Source organism: Symphalangus syndactylus, chromosome 4 (assembly GCF_028878055.3).
Source record: "Symphalangus syndactylus isolate Jambi chromosome 4, NHGRI_mSymSyn1-v2.1_pri, whole genome shotgun sequence".
Classification (NCBI taxonomy): Eukaryota; Metazoa; Chordata; class Mammalia; order Primates; family Hylobatidae; genus Symphalangus; species Symphalangus syndactylus.
This window is the reverse complement of record NC_072426.2, coordinates 159,845,337-159,864,942: the sequence shown is the minus strand read 5'-3', so window position 1 is coordinate 159,864,942 and position 19,606 is coordinate 159,845,337. Positions and strand designations below refer to the sequence as shown.

At 40.1% G+C, this 19,606-nt stretch overlaps 1 protein-coding gene across 11 annotated transcripts in view; it reads left to right on the top strand.

Moving 5' to 3' along the window:
* FAT1 (FAT atypical cadherin 1) overlaps positions 1-19,606 on the top strand; it is a 141,952-nt gene that overhangs the window by 84,886 nt on the left and 37,460 nt on the right. For 8 of the 11 annotated variants that reach the window (XR_008657359.2, XR_008657358.2, XM_055276668.2 and 5 more), the window contains exons 4-10: positions 3,523-3,584; positions 6,403-6,732; positions 7,070-7,280; positions 8,463-8,531; positions 9,441-9,580; positions 14,051-14,326; positions 14,448-14,658. Coding sequence is in view for 9 of the 11 variants with exons in the window: in XM_055276668.2 (XP_055132643.1) it covers positions 3,523-3,584; positions 6,403-6,732; positions 7,070-7,280; positions 8,463-8,531; positions 9,441-9,580; positions 14,051-14,326; positions 14,448-14,658 (1,299 nt within the window). In the remaining 2 variants the exon portion in view is untranslated. The remainder of the gene's footprint in view (positions 1-3,522; positions 3,585-6,402; positions 6,733-7,069; positions 7,281-8,462; positions 8,532-9,440; positions 9,581-14,050; positions 14,327-14,447; positions 14,659-19,606) is intronic. The other 3 variants (XM_055276665.2, XM_055276662.2, XM_055276666.1) reach the window with 1 other exon arrangement.

The following is a 19,606-nucleotide window of genomic DNA, read 5'->3' as shown; positions in this document are numbered from 1 at the left end:
ATCTGGCTTAGTGTGATTAAGAAACTGACATGTAAACTTTACTGAATTTTGATTAATTTAAATTCCACTGGTCTCAGGAGGCTAGTGGTGACTGTATTTGTTAGTGGAAGTCTAGATCTTCGTCTTCTCTCTTGTTTACAGTTACATGTGAGACAATCTCCTCTTCATAAAAGTAATACTTCTAGTCTACTTCCTGCCTCACTTTCTCTTTTCCTTCAGGCTTCTCCAAAGGACGTCCTCTTTAAAATCCTCTGCCTTTGGCTTCAGGGACACGAAGCTTCTCTTCCAGCAGATTGCTTCCTAGGCTGAAGATCGGCCCGCTATTTTCTTTACCTTTTTTATAGGCCCACTGTTCTCTTTAGTATTATACTCACTTCTGTGCGTGGGGTCTGACTCACACCTGTCTGTATGCCCACAGCTTCTTCCCTGCACTTCAGGTCTGTGCTTCTAAATACCTGCAGGGTGCCGCCAGCACCTAGCCACCCATCGCAGCACCTGGCACACCCTGCCTCTAAATATGTACTAACGCATTCTCTGTTGGCTCACTTATGGGCTGTGAATTTGTATCATTTTCAGGTTTACAGTAGTTTATGTGTCTCTCTCACTCTAGCACATATTTTTAATTCTGCTCATTCATAGTTTTAAGAAATTCACATGTTCACACGTTTAAGTGTTTCTTGAGGATGACGAAGAGATAGCTCTGTGAGCAAGCTATGCAAGAAAGACAGCCTCTGTCCTCATGAGTTTTCCAGTACAGAAAAGAAGACTAATTTTTAAATGAGGGGCTATAATACTGTGGAGTAATATTATGATAGAAGAAATATTAGGACTTGGAGAATCCAGCAGCAGGAACCCACGCCAGGCCCCTCAGTGAGTTTAAAAGTTTAAACCCACTTCAGTTTAAACTGAAGGGTGAGGCAGTGACTCAGGGTAGTCAGGCTGAAGTGGAAAGAAAGGGGCATTACCATTCATTGCATTAGGATGAAATTAAAGGTCCATCTGAGTTAACGAGGAGAATTAATTTGAGGAGTATGGAACATGCAAATAATTTCAGACCCAGGAAGGAGGTGGTCAGGTAGCCTTTTGGCTTTATGGTTTTTTTTGTTTTGGTTTTGTTTTGTTTTGTTTTGTTTTGTTTAAGACAGAGTTTTGCTCTGTCGCCCAGGCTGGAGTGCTGTGGTGCAATCTTGGCTCACTGTGGCCTCCTCTTCCCAGGTTCCAGCAATTCTTCTGCCTCAGCCTCCTGAGTAGCTGGGATTACAGGTGTGTGCCACCATGTCGGATAACTTTTTGTATTTTTAGTAGAGACAGGGTTTCTCCATGTTGGCCAGGCTGGTCTTGAACTTCTGAGCTCAGGTGATCTGCCTGCCTCAGCCTCCCAAAGTGCTGGGATTACAGGTGTGAGCCACCATGCCCAGCCTTTTTACGTGGAATTGGTAATATGGACACAGGTACAGCTTTCATTAGCTTTCTCGTGTGCTGTAAGTAAATCATAAAGTGGGGAGTTGTACTTGCTCACAAGTATTTGCACAGTGCTGTTGGTGAGTGACTAAGCGCTCTACAGAAGAATACTGTTTTCCTGGGAACATGTCAAGCTGCTGTTCCACGTGATGTTACCATCGATCACAACTTCTTGGTGGACACATTACAATAATCAGATGTGGGACTAATCAAGTGGCTCCCTAACTAATTTCACAGAACTATCAATTAAGGGATATTCAAAATGTTTCTCTGCAGCAATAAGTGAAAGGTTTGTGTTTTCACTTAATTCAAAGCTTTCTTTTTTCCTTAAGTAGTTACTAAGAATCTAAATCAACATTATTTTCCTCACAATTCAAGGAAACAGTCGTTCCTGAACTGTTTACAACCACATTTAGGAGAGGGTGGTACATTTTCGATAGGGGAAAAAAAGAGATTAACTTAAAAGGTTTTTGACTAATGAAAATTAAGCTTGTGCCACATTTAAACGTCATTTTTACACCCTTAAGCAGTGTGAAGTATTTCCCTTTAGCCCCTTTTAATCTATACGTAAGATCTGGGAAAACCTCAGTATGGAGGTATGATATAGCCTTCTGTTGTCCTTGTTAAAAAGAGAACACTGTTTCCTTGAATTGTGAGGAAAATAATGTTGATTTAGATTCTTAGTAACTACTTAAGGAAAAAAGAAAGCTTTGAATTAAGTAAAAACACAAACCTTTCACTTATTGCTGCAGAGAAACATTTTGAATATCGCTTAATTGATAGTTCTGTGAAATTAGTTAAGATTATGGGAGAAAATAAATTAGATTAATAAAGTCTATTCTTGAATGTGAATTATTTGAGGTATTTCCCTATGCGAAAAACACCACAGCGCTGGGAGGAGAACATTTAGCCCTGATAATTGTCCTGCCACACAGGCTCCACCTGATGTTAACGTCGGAGGTGCAGATCCTCCTGGATGCACCTGTTCACCGTCAACACAGATTGGGGACGACATTTTAGTGGTTAGGGGAATTCTGTTTGTGGTTTTGGTGAAGCATAAGAATACATTTTATAAATTGTAATTGCCTTCTAGTTCCAACATACGCTGTCAGTTGAGCAATTATTAAAGTTCTCGAGAGGTCAAAACTCATAGATATTCTAGTTTGATAGGAAATTTCTTTTCTAGAATATGGAATTTGAGAATCATTAGTTTTCTTTTATAGGAAATTAAGTGAGCAAGATTACCCGGAAAATTACATTACTTTTTGTAACAGTTCTTTATTTATAAGAGTGGATAATTCAAAGGTAATAAGTTAGAGTTAACATTTTATTTTCAGTAGCCCTTATTAATATAGTTATAGAAGTTATTTCTGTCAACTCTCAGTTGCCTCTTGAGCAGTTAAAGGAGATGGATGAGATTGAAATCCTGGATAACTTCATCTCACTTTTAAAAATCTTTTCTGACAAAATGTATATTGAAACCACTAACAAATAGAAAATGTAACTGATTTGAGTTTTTCCACTTTCTTACTATTTGTCATTTATCCAATATGTTTATGAGTCATTAAAGTGAGAAAGTATAAAGTATGTTGTTGTTTGTAGACAAAATAACTAACCATACCTGGAAATTAAATTTCTTTAGTAAGAAATTTCTTTCTTTTTTTCTTGAGAAATTTGCTCAGACTTTTACAAGAGTGTGGTTTTGTTTTTTATTTTATTTTTGAGATGGAGTCTCACTCTGTTGCCCAGGCTGGAGTGCACTGGTGTGATCTCTGCAACCTCCACCTCCCAGGTTCAAGCAGTTCTCCTGTCTCAGCCTCCCAGTTAGCTGGGATTACAGTCACGCGCCGTCACGCCCGGCTTTTTGTAGATACAGGGTTTCATCAGGAGGCCAGGCTGGCCTCCAACTCCTGACCTCAAGTGATCCACCCACCTGGGCCTCCCAAAGTGCTGGGATTACAGGCGTGAGCTACTGCGCCTGGCCAAGAGTGTGATTTTAATTGCAATATTTTGAAATTGACCTTATTTTGTGAGGATTAACGAACTGTTATCATTTTACAGGTCTCATCACAACTACATCAAGGAAGCTAGACCGAGAACAGCAAGATGAACACATATTAGAGGTAAATATTTTTTTATCTTTAATACTTAAAGATTCGTAGTTATAAGTATCATGGGAAAGAACAATCTTGTTCACATTAACTGGTATTCTTAGCCATTAATATTTTGTTGTATTAATATTATTTACTGGTTATTAGGAAAAAGGAATATGAGGAAATTGTTAATGAATATAGCTCTCGTGCCCTTTATCCCTCAATACCATTCCCAGAATACACGGCCACTGTCACGGGCCCCATTCAGCTCTTTGTGTTTTATGCTTGCGTACACACAAAGGGGGCAAACAGAACTGTAAACAGTGTCACGTGGAATTCATTTGCATTTACATAAGTGATATTTTTCTGTATCCATCTTTTTTTCCCCTTACTATTATGTTTTTGAGATATATTTATGTTGGTATTTATAGATCTATTTCAACCTTTTTAACTAGAGGTAATTTGTTTCCAGATTCATTTTTTTGCTCTTAAACGATTGCATTATTTTTGCATTTTAAACTATGAATTACTTAGTTTGTGCTTCTTAAATACCTCAAAAGTAAAAGTAGATTGAAGTCTCAGATGTGCTCTTCTAGAAAGTTCTAATAAGGCTTCTCATTCTCATGGATAATTTACAATGCCTTTTAGTCCTTAGAAAACCCACAGCTTGTTATCATGTATTGGTCACCTGGTTTTTGGCTAATAGTAAATACATTGCAGAAAAAGACCACGAGTAATTTGGAGAGGGAAGGTGGAGCATAACATGGACATCAGGTTGATGAGATCTCTGGGCCGTGTCATCAGGAAGGGGCCGAGAGACAGGCAGACCGCGGAGAGGGGGCATAGAGACATCCCTCTGTCCTGTGTGGAAGGCTGGTGTTCATTATCAGAGCCAGCCTTGGAAAAGGCCACCTGCCTTTGTTTAATTGAGTGCCCTTCTTCCACTCTAACAGTATAAGTGACAAAATTCTGAACTGTAACTTTTGAAAATTTCCTTTAATATTGCTGTTTATAATGCTGCCTGCTTAATTTCATTTTATCCTTGGTCAAATTTTCTTAATGTTGTCAGTAAATACTTAGTTTTTTGTAATTGTGCAGTGTGTGTGTGCATGCATACACGTGTGTGTGCGTTGGGAATTGGGAATACCCTCTAGAAAAGGTGGTTTCACAGCCACAGTGCTTTCCCCATTAGGAGTTGCTTCATGTATTACATCTGAGTTTTTAGTTCATGGGGTGTAAAGTTCCCTTGAATTCATTTTCTTTATGATGGAGCAGAGTTTTGAATTTTCATTCTGTCACTACAAGGATTGACAGAAGGGGCGAATGTGGTCACTGACAAAGATAAACAGATGGGAAGATAGGAGAGCAGTAGTTACATTGATATTTTGCTCCAGTCCTTTCAAATTTCACATTAATTGCATACCTCACTCCAGAGCCCTCTTTTCTCAGTGAATATCAAAGGCTAGGTGGAAGCAGATGCCAGATATATAGCACTTTGAAAGTAGTATTTGGACATTGATGGGAAATAAATTTTCCCTTCAACATACATAATTAGTGTATTTTTCAGTAGGGTCCTTTTGGGTTGGTATATTTGAGAGCCAGTGCTGGCATTGATTTGGCTGTCTTCAAGATAGTTTGTCTCCATTACATGTTGAAAGCTGTGACTAGCTACTGGTTCTTGAACCCAAAGTTGGGAACAATTTGGTGATGAATACTAAAAAACATAGTAGTTGCTTGTATTTCTCTTTGTTGTTTTTCTAAAGCTCATATGCAAACTGATGAAAAGGAAATGTTTCGAGAGTGTAAAATTAAAATAGTAAAACTTTTATTTTGAAAAAGCTTAGGAAGGTAAATAATATAAAGTAAAGCAACTACTTAAATACTTGTGACAAGCAGCATCGGGATATAGTCACACTTTAATAAACAGGATTTACAACTGCCAGACTTCAGTCTCCTTGACTGTTTTTAGTGTTTTGGTAATTCGTTGGGAAGGAGGTGGGGGTGTGGATGAGGGGAGAATAAGCGTTACTAATGTCGTTACATTTAATGTGCCCCTTGACGTAAACGTGAACGTTTGACTTAAGGGTGAAATGGTCTCTTATGGATATAGAAACAGTCATCAGTGCAGTTCTCAAGACTCTCTGATATTTTTACCTAAATAGAATATAAGAATATATGGATAGTTTACTTAAAATGAAAGTTATTTTACCTTCATTTTACTGAAAATCTTTTTTAATGAGTTGGTCTTAAATTTAAATGTTTAGGTCCACTCCTATAAAACATCTGTGGAGGAAAACAGCCAAAATAAAATGGTGATTACTAGTATTAAAAGGTGTACTATTTATTTGACACATACTTTAAAATGACAATTTAGCATATTTTATTGATGAAGTTTAACATTTTTAATGTGATATATGGACATTTTATTTTTAAGTACGTAGAGTGTATTGTTTTTAAGAAGGCTCTTTAAATGTGTAAAGCAGAATCTTTACGTATCTCTTCCATGGCCTAAAGGTATTAAGTTTTTGGTAGCTTAACATTTGGCCGAGGTTCACTTTGCACTTACAGTAGTGCGAGAAGAGAGCTTGCACGGTCAGGAAGGCGCGCAGGGGTGCGGCTGTTTCTTTCTTAGCCATGCCCGGCCCCCTGACTCTCTCCCTGTAGAGATGGGAGGTGCTGCCTCACCTCCTTACAGCGCTGTTGTTGGAAGGAGGAGCTGCTGTGTATGTGTCCTCGTGCCCTGCGAAATGTAGAGCTTTACACACATGCGGAGTAGCATTAGGAAGAAGATACTCACTTTTTATATGGTATATCTTAACATGTTAATCTGTTAACTTTAAAAAAACAGGTTACTGTGACAGACAGTGGTAGTCCCCCCAAATCAACCATTGCAAGAGTCATTGTGAAAATCCTTGATGAAAATGACAACAAACCTCAGTTTCTGCAAAAGTTCTACAAAATCAGACTCCCTGAGCGGGAAAAGCCAGACCGAGACAGAAATGCCAGACGGGAGCCCCTCTATCGCGTGATCGCCACCGACAAGGATGACGGCCCCAATGCGGAAATCTCCTACAGCATTGAAGACGGGAATGAACATGGCAAATTTTTCATCGAACCGAAAACTGGAGTGGTTTCGTCCAGGAGGTTTTCAGCAGCTGGAGAATATGATATTCTTTCGGTGAGTTAAGATTGGAGTACTGTAATTTTTTATATGTTGTGACTATAAACCTTATTTTGTATTTCTTCTTTAGTAACTTTATTTCTGTTTTGTAAACGGCTGAAGTGTTTGTGACCTAATGGCCCCATTAGGCAAGGCCGGATGATGTTTGAGCATCATTTATGTTGAATGTGGTCATGAAATCATTGTTCTTTTATCAGACATTCAATACACAGCATACAAATGTGAAAGGTTTGAAATTGGCTCAGTTTAAGACCAAACCAATCTGTGCTTCATTCATTTCTGGGTTGTAACTCCTGATTTGCTATGTTTAATCCCCTCTGCCCCAATGTTGTAGATTAAGGCAGTTGACAATGGTCGCCCTCAAAAGTCATCAACCACCAGACTCCATATTGAATGGATCTCCAAACCCAAACCATCCCCGGAGCACATTTCATTTGAAGAATCATTTTTTACCTTTACTGTGATGGAAAGTGACCCCGTTGCTCACATGATTGGAGTAATATCTGTTGAGCCTCCTGGCATACCCCTTTGGTTTGACATCACTGGTAAGCATTCCCCCTCGTTTTCATTGTCCATATGGGTTACACTGAGGAGAATCTGCATACGGTTTGATGAGTTTTGGGCACATGTCAGGATTTAAAATTGGGAATAAGATCGACAGGTGGAGAATTTGCTTTAAACTATAATCTTTTGATTGCAACATTTTTCACAATATATAGCATATATTAAACTTGTTTAAAATAGGTGCTCTATTCTACCAAGTTATTAATGTAAAAATAAAATTTTTAAAAAGTTCATCAAAGAGTTACAGACAAAAGCCTTGAATGTTTTGGTCCAGAAGCACAGCTTCTTAATGTTTATTTATTGACACATAACCTATGGCACATTGTTATTTTTAGTGAATATGTTTGGAATATTTAAAGTAACTATGCCTGTGTGACTGTCAGATGTCAATATTTAATAGGGAATAAGCTTACAAATTTTGATTCGTATACCTTTAAAGTTACGGTACCAGCTGTGGGTTTTTAGTTTTATATTACCTCATTTTCAACAGGAAGGAGGATTCGTTAGATTATTTCATCCTCCAATAAAGTTTACTTGCTAAAGCCATTTCTCCTTCTTATTTGTCATGTAATTTAGATAAGACATTGAATGTAATACCCTATTCAACATATTTTTTAAATTTCGTGTTAGAGTTTGGCATCTTAGATTTTTTTTTTTTTTTATTGTTTCCTCACATTTTAGTTACAAGGGTATTTAAGAACAAGAGTCTCTGTTGCGATTCATCTCTCTAGGGGGGACTTTATGTCCATTTTTCCTCTTCTGCCCCTTAGTCATGTTACCCCCAAGCCCCCAAAAGTTGCAGCTGACGGACCCAGATTACTGGGTGTGTCAGGCCAGGCCTTACCTTTGGAACTTCCATGCTAAATGGTTTGGCTGTTTTACCAATTTGGTGATTGTGTGAAATTGATGTCATCAGCACCTATGAAACCCTTACAGCATACTTTCAAGGGAAGGGGAAAAAGAGACTATTTTCACAGTTAACGATGCTCAAAACCGTTTGTTTGCATTCTGTTAACTTTTATCACATTTCCAGATCAACAGGCTGCTGCTGTGCAGTACCTGACCTCGCTGTGTAGCCTTGCTGTGCTTGGACCTGGTTTGATTGATTGCTCTTATTCTGTCCTTGCTTTCCATGCGCGCTTGCTTCTTTTTGGCTGTGCCAGGAGACACGCTTGCTAGAGAAGTTTTTTACATCTTTCAGATGACTTGTGACCCGAACTGTACAGCAGAAGGTATCTGCTGAGATCACGTAATTTGCCTCAGATTATGAGATCTAAAATAAAAGCCTTGTTTTTTTTTAACTTTTTTATTTCCAATGACTATCTTCCATCGCTGTTTTTTTTTTTTCCATAGTGTGCACGTGGTCACCCATCCCACTCGCCAGCGTGTTGACACGTAATGCTCATCTAGCTCTGTGGTTTTAGGTTTCTCTTAAGACGTCGTGTGTGTTGTTTTGTTTCTTGGTTAGATTTAGTAGTAGAATTTCATCATGACATTAAACCTCTATTTTCATCCCATTTCATTTTATATCTAGGTCAATGGATTTGAAAAGAGAGTTTTATCAAAAATATTTGGATAATATTTGTAGGATAGAAACTTTTGTTTCATTAGGCTTTGTGTTTGTCAAAAATGAGAAAAAAAATTCTTTTCAAATAGTTTATAGCAGCCAGGACTAATTGAAGTTAACGACCACTATTTTTTTTAGAGTTAACATTGATTTTTAATAGCTATTTTTTAGGCCAATTTGCTCAAAGTATCAAAAAGTTTTGTTAGCAAGTAAACTTTTAAATGGCCCAGTGATGGTTCATATAACTACTGAGATACAAATTGAAGAGAAATTCAGAACCCCTGAAAAAGCAAAGTGGAAGTAACTCATTGGCAATATTAGCAATGCCTTTGTTTTCAGAGTTGCTTTCTTGCTTTCTTTCAGTTAGTTGCTTCCTGGACAATTAGGGTTCACTTTGCCTTAACAAGCATTGTCTTTCTAATTGGCCACTCTTGTCTTTCAAAACGCTCCTCCTTGGAAGCTCTTTGCTGGTATATTAGAAGTTTTTTCAGTGCCATTAAGTATTAGAAAGCCACAAAATGAACTACAGAGTGTTATCCTGTGACCCGTTTTTACTTTTTTTGTCCTAATTTAGGTGGCAACTACGACAGTCACTTCGATGTGGACAAGGGAACTGGAACCATCATTGTCGCCAAACCTCTTGATGCAGAACAGAAGTCAAACTACAACCTCACAGTCGAGGCTACAGATGGAACCACCACTATCCTCACTCAGGTAAGTGAGTTACTAATGATGCGCTTGTCAGAGGAGGATGGAGATAACATTCTGACTTGGGGGTCCGCGGGCAATATGAGCGGTGGATTCTGCCCTGTGAGGGTCTAAAATCAGAAGTTTACACACATGCACACTAAGAATTTTTATTTAGGGAAAGAAAATTAATTCCATATCCCAATTTAGGTTTTGAATATAATTAAGGAGTTTTGAGAATTTTGAGAGAAGACTTCAAAAACAAAACAAAAGCAACATTATACCATCAAAATCTTCGGATTTTATACTCATTTGAAACTATACTAACGTAAAGTACATCACTGTTGAGAATGAATTGTTTAAATCATTTTCAGTAAAACTGGTTAAAGTGATTAGTCTTCTAAATTGCTTTTTTTGGATTCCTCATGGCTATATAAAATAACCAATAAAATTGTTCTAATAACTCCTTTACCACCTTTATTTGTTCCTATCTGGTAATTGAGATGGCCAGATTATGGGGATTTCAAACTTAAGTGTTAAATCCTGTAAGTGAAATCTAAATTCTCTTCTTTCTTATTACTTTTCTTCGGTTCTGGGTGTGGGCCGTTTGGAATGTACAGAAGGAACATTCCTAGACAGAAGAATCATCCTGAGCTTTCAGGAGCAAGCAGTGTCATTCACTCATTTATTTAACAAGTATTTGTTGAACACTTGTTACATGCCAGGTACCGTTCCGGAAGGGGAATAATAGTAAACAAAAGACACAACAATCTTGCCTTCTTGGAGCTTCCACTAGGATGGCAGAAGCTGAAGGCTTGTTTATAACCTAGTGGCCTAAATGAAAAAGAAAGAAGTTAAATGTCAGAGAACAAGATGCTTCTGAGTTTCAATTTTCTAGCGTTAGATTATACCGTTTTAAGTCCTAAGCAAGACAGATCATCTGCTAAGTCATTTACCCGTATTAAAAGATAAAAATTATAGTCTGTGATGTCTTTTCGATTAATAAATGGGTAGATAATTTAAAGCCATTTACAAAAATATTTCTCCAAATGCTTGTGATTTTTAGTGTATATAAAATTGATACATGTACGTTGTATGCTTTTGGGGTCATTTTGAGATTGTCTTGTAAAAGTTCTAGTGTGGTGTTAAAATTTCAATTTAGTTGGTAGCTGTTCTCATTCTAGAGACAAGCAAAATCTTTTGATTTTCTCTTTAAACATAAGCCCTTGTAAAATTTTAGAGCACAAAAATGAGAATAAAAACATCATAAATTGTAATAAATCTAATAGGATAATTCTGAGAGAAGGATTTAAGGGGTATAACTGTAGACCAGTTCACAGAATCGACTACCCAGAAATCTAACAAAAGGAGCTTCATAAACAGTGGAGATGTCCCTCTTTGCCAAGCATTCTCATTACTAAAGACCATACATCTATGAATAATTAACAGTGTACCTCTTTCCCAATAATTATATTTTTAATTAGTGCAGTTAAAAGTTTAGCATGAAATATCATGTGCCTCAACTAAAATTCCTATAAAACCCAGGAAATATATTCTAGTTTTCTTTCTTGGAAACACAAAATATCTTAAATTTCATTGCTTCCTTTATACTTCTGTAACTTATTTTGGGCCATTGTCAATAGGCTCTAGATGCTATCCTAATCACTGGCAGAGAAAGCCATTGGACTCCAAGAGAACGGTGAGCCCAGGTTGACCTGTTAAGGTGTGGGACAAAGGGAATGATTTGTGTTTAGATTATTTTTCCTCTTTAGCTGAGAACCTGGAAATACGAATTTGCGCGGGGGCGGGTGGGGAGTGCAGCAGCTGCCACCTGGAGAAGAGCACAGGAATCAGCTGGGCAATGAGAGGCACCAGGATACAGCGGGGGTGGATTGAAGAGCAGAGGGATCAGCTGGGCAGTGAGACACTAGGATACCGCGGAGATGGATTGAAGAGCAGAGGGATCAGCTGGGCGGTGAGACACTAGGATACCGCGGAGATGGATTGAAGAGCAGAGGGATCAGCTGGGCGGTGAGACACCAGGATACCGCGGGGATGGTTTGGGGCTTGGAAGTAACACTCAGAAGTCAACAGAGCAGCCATTGTGTATCCAGGTCAGGGGCAACAGATGCCGATTTGAGAAGGTTTAGGTGAGCATTGGTGGGTCAAGTGGGCTACCTCCAGCAGAGGTAGGTGGCAGGACAGTGGGAGAACTGCCAGTGCCCTGCGGAAATAGCTCTTCTCCCGGCTTTCCTGTCCTGTGTGTGTGGCTTAGGATGCTGACCGCCATTGATTCCAGTCACTTGGCTTTATCGTGTGTCTCCAGGTAACTTACCAAATCCAGTTACCTTTTTTTTCTTTCATTCAAACAACTTTGCTTTCATATCTTCTTTCACTTTCTCTCGAGCATCAGCATCGTGGCCTCTGGGGCAGGTCGCTTGGTTTGAATCCCGGCTCCATCTCTTGTACTCCTTTCCACAGGCAAATAGCTGTAACTCTCTGTGTGTCCATGTTCTCGTCCGCAAAGCGGGGGTGGTGGTAATCATCCTTTTGGAGGTCTTAGGGGAGGTTGATAAGGTGACCCGCAGGGTGCTTGTTCTTCACGTTCGGAGAGCCTGTCACCCAGTTAGCACTCAGAAAGCCATAGTTTTGTTGCACATCAGCACTGGTTTGGGTTCTTGTCCCACGGACACTCAATTCACCTTCCAGTTGCCATTCTTCATCCCTGCCACTCATCTTGGAAGCGAGTTTCTTCTGACCAAAAGGAGCTGTGTAATCCGCCCACATCAGTTCTGGAGTCGAGGCTCCGCATATTTGATTCTGCTTTCTTCTTGCTCCTTTAGTGTATCACCCCTGAGTTCCAAGTCCTCTCCAACCTCTGAAAGGCAGGATGTTCTGTCCCACTGCTTGCCTTCATGTTTTGACGCAGCCCTTCCTCATACTTACTCACCTGCCAACCAAAAATGTACCCAAGAAAGCATTATCTCCCTCTTAAGAGCTTTCTGAGCATCTCAGCCAGTCTCTGGACTCTTAAAAACTTTACTTGATAATATATGAGCCATGGTTAGGCTGTGCATGTGAGGAACATTGCCTGGTGAGCCTGGTAGCTCTATGAGGGCAGAGACTATTGCACGCTGATTTCACACCCAGGCAAGCATTGGGCATGGAAATGCACGATCAGTGTGTTTCAATTGAATTGCTTTGACTTTCAGTTCCTTCTACTTAATAATGGTTGAGCTTGGAGCAGGATTAAACTTCTCTGCTCAGTACCCACTACATGGGAAAAGTAATTTTTAAATTTATAGTGGAAATGAATATATAATCTAATTTATGGTAATTGCCTTTATAGCCATCCCTTCTGGATCTTCATTGACCTGTAAAAGTGAGGCATCTGTAGTTGTAAAGGTTTACATAGCTTTCACATGCAACCTTTCCATGGTTTGGTGGATGCATCTAGAATTCATACAAAATGTAATGTTTTACGTTTTATTTAACTAAAACATCCTTGATATTTTGGTCTTCTGTGAGAACACTGATGTCGCCCTCACGGAAGGCCTCTGTTCATGGCCTGCACCATGTGGCTGACAGCTCTGCCTGGGACCCTGGCCCCCTGTGCCGCTTGGACTAGCAGATCCCTTTGTTCCGTATGCCCCTGCGAAGCGCAGTTTTCTTCTTAAACTCTAAAGCATGTTTTATAATTGGCAGTGATTTCCGCTGTGCCAAACCCATAGGTCTTTTCATTATGAAAATTAATCCTTTTACTGTCAAAGTTTTGTTTGTTTCTAATTTAGCTTAGTACCAAGTTTCTTAACATTTGCTTTTTTTCCTCTAAAGGTTTTTACTTTATGTAGATGTAGTTAAGAGAGTTTGTTTTTTCAGTCTATTGACTAAATTGCTTTTAGGGAGTAAACGTATTTACTACATAGATGTAGGTTTATGGTCACAGAAATACAGTGATTTCTTAACATATTTCTTATTTTTTCTTTTTACATATTAAAAAAACCTATGATCGGGGGCTTGGGATGTCAAAAATGAGAATGAGAAATTTAGATAGTGTAATCATCCATCTTACCTCAGTTGGTTGGTAGTTGCAGATTCAAATCTGATTTAAGAAATTAGTCTTCTATAAATCCTGGTAAAGTAAATTGTTATCTGTATATGAGTAATCTACAGATACCTTCTCTGTGGAGGCATAAGAGAAGTTAAGCCCACGTAAAGACATGGCAAGTGTGAAAAGTATACATATTTTGTCCCAGAGTTAGTTATAAGAATGCAGAAAGGTCATCATTATCTTGCTCATATTTAGAGAAGTAATATACCAATGAGAAATGTTTTAAGAAATGTGTGATTCTGGGTTTTTGTTGCCTTTCTCTTATTTGTATTTTATTTTGCCACAGTATCATTGTTTCAATGTACGTGACTTTTGTTCATGATTCTTTAAGTATTAAAACATCATAATTGGAAATATTGTATGAGTCATTTTGTCATCCGTTACAGGTATTCATCAAAGTAATAGACACAAATGACCATCGTCCTCAGTTTTCTACATCAAAGTATGAAGTTGTTATTCCTGAAGATACAGCGCCAGAAACAGAAATTTTGCAGATCAGTGCTGTGGATCAGGATGAGAAAAACAAACTAATCTACACTCTGCAGAGCAGTAGCGATCCATTGAGTCTCAAGAAATTTCGTCTTGATCCTGCAACCGGCTCTCTCTATACTTCTGAGAAGCTCGATCATGAAGCTGTTCACCAGCACACCCTCACGGTCATGGTAGGCGCTCTGCCCGCTCTCCTCCCACCATTTGGTCCTGAGGCCTTTGTGTGTTTGAGTGTGATTTTTAATTAGTATAAGGAAAACACCAATGGGATTGATAATGTGTCGATTCTTTTAGGTACGAGATCAAGATGTGCCTGTAAAACGCAACTTTGCAAGGATTGTGGTCAATGTCAGCGACACGAATGACCACGCCCCATGGTTCACCGCTTCCTCCTACAAAGGGCGGGTTTATGAATCGGCAGCCGTTGGCTCAGTTGTGTTGCAGGTGACGGCTCTGGACAAGGACAAAGGGAAAAATGCTGAAGTGCTGTACTCTATCGAGTCAGGTATTTTTGGAGCATTCAGTGGCATTTTAAATTTGCAGTTGTTAAAAGGCTGTTTCTACTTTTCCAAAATTAGTTCTGGGTATTGAAGCATTTCTGTGTATCTGCAAAAATTGCTTAAATTGATCTGTGGATACAATTTTACATGTTACGAGAAAGAGGAATTTTTTTTTTTTTTTTAACTTTTAGCCCATCAGAGAGTTTGGGGAAAGTTCTGGGGGATTCACAATATTAGCACAGTTCAAGGCTCTGAGAAGCCCCGTAGTAAAGGAAACTTTATTTGACCAATTCAGTATTTCTGAAATTATTTTAACCACACTTTCTTCTGTAATATTGGTTAAATTAAACACACTTAGGAAACTGTTTGCCTAGAAATTTAACGTTTCACTTTTTTGTCGGAGAGTATTTTCTCTTGAGCAGAGCAGGAAGCTTCATAACAGTGTTGACTCATTGTAATTGGCTGAAACCTCAGAAAGAGGTGCCATGACCTCCCACCCCTTCCACATTTACCTGGATATTTGCCACTCGCCTTTAACAGGTGAATTTCCCTCATGGAATTGGGTTGAGGACTAGACCCCAGAGCTGGGGCCTGCTGGGGTGCGGCTTGAGGCAGCAAGGGCAGAAAAAAAAACAGCTGGAGCTGTGGGCCTGGACGGTTCCGGGACCCAGAGGCCAAGAGATCCAGAATCGGGATAACAAGGGGGACCACCGGAAGCAGTCCTGGCATAGCAGGATGTTTCTGGTCTGTTTTCCGCTGCCATTCCCTCATTCATTCATTCATTCCATGGGCTGGTGAAGCTCGCTTTATGTGCCAGGTGCCATGTTGGTCCCTCATTCATTCATTCATTCATTCCGTGAGCTGGTGAAGCTCGCTTTGTGTGCCAGGTGCCATGTTGGTCCCTCATTCATTCATTCATTCATTCCGTGGGCTGGTGAAGCTCGCTTTGTGTGCCAGGTGCCATGTTGGTCCCTCATTCATTCATTCATTTATTCCGTGGGCCGGTGAAGCTCGCTTTATGTGCCAGGTGCCATGTTGGTCCCTCATTCATTCATTCCGTGGGCTGGTGAAGCTCGCTTTGTGTGCCAGGTGCCATGTTGGTCCCTCATTCATTCATTCATTCATTCCGTGGGCTGGTGAAGCTCGCTTTATGTGCCAGGTGCCATGTTGGTCCCTCATTCATTCATTCATTCATTCATTCCGTGGGCTGGTGAAGCTCGCTTTATGTGCCAGGTGCCACGTTGGTCCCTCATTCATTCATTCATTCATTCCGTGGGCTGGTGAAGCTCGCTTTGTGTGCCAGGTGCCATGTTGGTCCCTCATTCATTCATTCATCCATTCATTCCATGGGCTGGTGAAGCTCGCTTTATGTGCCAGGTGCCATGTTGGTCCCTCATTCATTCATTCATTCATTCCGTGGGCTGGTGAAGCTCGCTTTGTGTGCCAGGTGCCATGTTGGTCCCTCATTCATTCATTCATCCATTCATTCCGTGGGCTGGTGAAGCTCGCTTTATGTGCCAGGTGCCATGTTGGTCCCTCATTCATTCATTCATTCATTCCATGGGCTGGTGAAGCTCGCTTTGTGTGCCAGGTGCCATGTTGGTCCCTCATTCATTCATTCATTCATTCATCCATTCATTCCATGGGCTGATGAAGCTCGCTTTATGTGCCAGGTGCCATGTTGGTCCCTCATTCATTCATTCATTCATTCCGTGGGCTGGTGAAGCTCGCTTTGTGTGCCAGGTGCCATGTTGGTCCCTCATTCATTCATTCATCCATTCATTCCATGGGCTGGTGAAGCTCGCTTTGTGTGCCAGGTGCCATGTTGGTCCCTCATTCATTCATTCATTCATTCCATGGGCTGGTGAAGCTCGCTTTGTGTGCCAGGTGCCATGTTGGTCTCTCATTCATTCATTCATTCATTCCGTGAGCTGATGAAGCTCGCTTTATGTGCCAGGTGCCTTGTTGGTCCCTCATTCATTCATTCATTCATTCCGTGGGCTGGTGAAGCTCGCTTTGTGTGCCAGGTGCCATGTTGGTCCCTCATTCATTCATTCATTCATTCCGTGGGCTGGTGAAGCTCGCTTTATGTGCCAGGTGCCATGTTGGTCCCTCATTCATTCATTCATTCCGTGGGCTGGTGAAGCTCGCTTTGTGTGCCAGGTGCCATGTTGGTCCCTCATTCATTCATTCATCCATTCATTCCGTGGGCTGGTGAAGCTCGCGTTATGTGCCAGGTGCCATGTTGGTCCCTCATTCATTCATTGATTCATTCCGTGGGCTGGTGAAGCTCGCTTTATGTGCCAGGTGCCATGTTGGGAGTGTTCCTCTTGGGCATGGTAGGTGGGCGTTGCCATTGGGTCCACAATGTGTCTTGTAAAAATTCCACCCCGATAGAAACAGGGCTCTGCTTTAGAGCATACGATCTCTACAGTCAGAAGTCACGTTGCTTTAGGATGTTCCTGCTCATGCCAGATCCTCTGAAAGTGATGAAATGTTGAGAAGACAGTTTACAGTTTTCCGTTTTCTTCAGTGCCATTGTTAGTACAAGGAATATCGTCCCTTTCAGTCTTCTTCGTAATGAGTTTAGAGAATTAAAATATTCCATTTAACTTTTTTAAGTCTATAGCTCTACATATTTAGAAATTCTCTCTCCCAGGCATTAGAATTGGTACAGGTATAGATTAACTATAGATCATGTAATCAAAATTTGAGGAAATGGAGAGTAATTTAAAAAAACTGACTGATGTGTTCTAGGTGGTTAAACTATGTTTATTTAACGTATTTGAAATTTCATTTGTTTGCCTTAAAACAACCAAATTGAGTTCATTAGTCACAAATAAGATCTCATACACGGCCTGTGATTACAGTGTTAAAATGTAGTGTAGTTAGTGCCTTGAGTAAAGATGAAGTTTTTTTCCACTGGTTGAGAAATTTGCAGTTAGAAAAACAGTGCATTCCATTTGTGCATGCCTGAGTACTTGAATCAAGTAATTCTGTCATAGACAAACTGACTGGGTTTATGCAGGAGAAAATGTTAAACTTCCCCTTAGCTTTCACATAATTTTCAACAACTGGGTGGTTAAAATATGATTGTTGGTGTCTGAGTAGAAGCATGTGCATTCTTTGAATTCCTCTAATGACTGACAGGATTAGGAATCTGGTATTTGGAGAATGGAACTCCCTCCTCCATGAATAGATAATACCAGTGGCCTATTCTGGCATAGAATTAGGACTTGTAAGAAGCTATTTTTATAGTTTTGGTAATATAAAAATTATGCTCAGCAGTTACTGTGTAGGAGACCACTACCATTAAAATGCAGTAGAATTTTGTGGAGGGGGTGTGTGCATGTGTTGGAGATGGAGGTGGACATCTGTTGGAATAGTACAAACTATAAAATGCCAAATGCCTTTCATTTAAGTTTATTGATAATTATCTGCTTCTCATTTGTGTCGGATTACATTTAAAGTTCAAAAAGACTAGCTATAAATTCAGTACGTAACACTGCATGTTTAATTAGCAGCAATTAATTGAGTAAAAGGTTTGGTCTGATTAGGAGTCTTCAGGGAAAAAGGAATTAATTAAGAGAGATTTTCAGTAACCATTGAGTTACATGCTGGAGACATGTCAGTGCCATACTCTGGTCTGTGTGGTGTTTTCTTCTTAGGTCTGTTTTAAAAAGCAGATTATTAGAGCACTGCTTCTAAACTATTTTAATACCTGGCAATAGAAGACACTCCATAAATAAATATACTTATTGATTAGAATTGGTTTTCCTCCCCAAACTTAAGTCAAATATAATTGCCTTGAGAGTCAATAGAGGGTGCCACTCTGCCAGTCAGCAGGCCCCAGCTGAACATCCAGAGTGTGTCCACAGGGGAAGAAACAGACTCCCCTTCACAGTTCTGTGTAATACATTTAATAGCTTAAGAGCAAAAATTAGCCTATTTGTCTAGATAATTGCCCTGTTCCCATACAGGGAACAATTTAAACTTGTTTAAAAATCACTCACGTTGTAGCTAAAGTCAGTGAATAAGCCCCCAGCCTCATACAGACCTTTTCTGCCACCTTAGGAAGTCGTTCAACACCACCAGTGCGTCTCAGTGTCTGTGTACCTATTGTTAGGGCAGGCAGGGGTACTTTCTGCCACTCAGCAGCCCTCATTGTTTCTTCACATAAACACGATGCTGCTTTCCCATCTGCAAATCTGATGATTCCTGCCTTAATCTATACGCACGTGGGATCCATATATCACATCACGAGCTGGGTTCATGTTTAACCTTGTTATCAGTGACATGCTCCAAGCTGTGTTCATCAGAGTCATGATGCCCCAGATCGTAAAGGATGTTTCTGAATCTTGCATGGCCGATAAAGAGCAAGGTTGTAATCCATGCTGTAAAGAAAACACAGGGCGATGAGACAGAAACAGTAAGAATAGCGGGAGAAGACTCTTCCAGGAGAGGCTGCATCAGACACTGGGGCTCTGAGATGAGTGTGCTCTCCTGATTGAGGACAAAGAGAATGCCCACTTGGCTGGAGGGCAGGGAGCAAGTTTTGCAGAAAGCCGTGTGTTCTAGCACCACCAGGCTCCTCCACAGCAGATAGAGTCTATTCATTCCTCCACGTGAGGCCTTGCATATTTGAAGCTTCATTGGCAAGATAAGATTATCCTGTACAAAATAAGAGAGAAATGGATATACAAGAATGAATATAAAATATGGTAGGTCAGCTGGTGAGTACAGACATAGGGAAGTCTGAGGGGCGGGGATGAAGAGGGTCACCATGGCTGCCCCAGTCTCCTGTGTCAGGCCAGGCAGTCAGTCACAATTTTAGATGGTGAGGGTGATGTACAGGTGGGATGAGAAAAGGATCTTGGAGTTCTGACAACGGCCAAAAATGCAATCAGGAAGGGCTTGGGATCACTGACTCATAAATACAGACAGGCCGGAAAT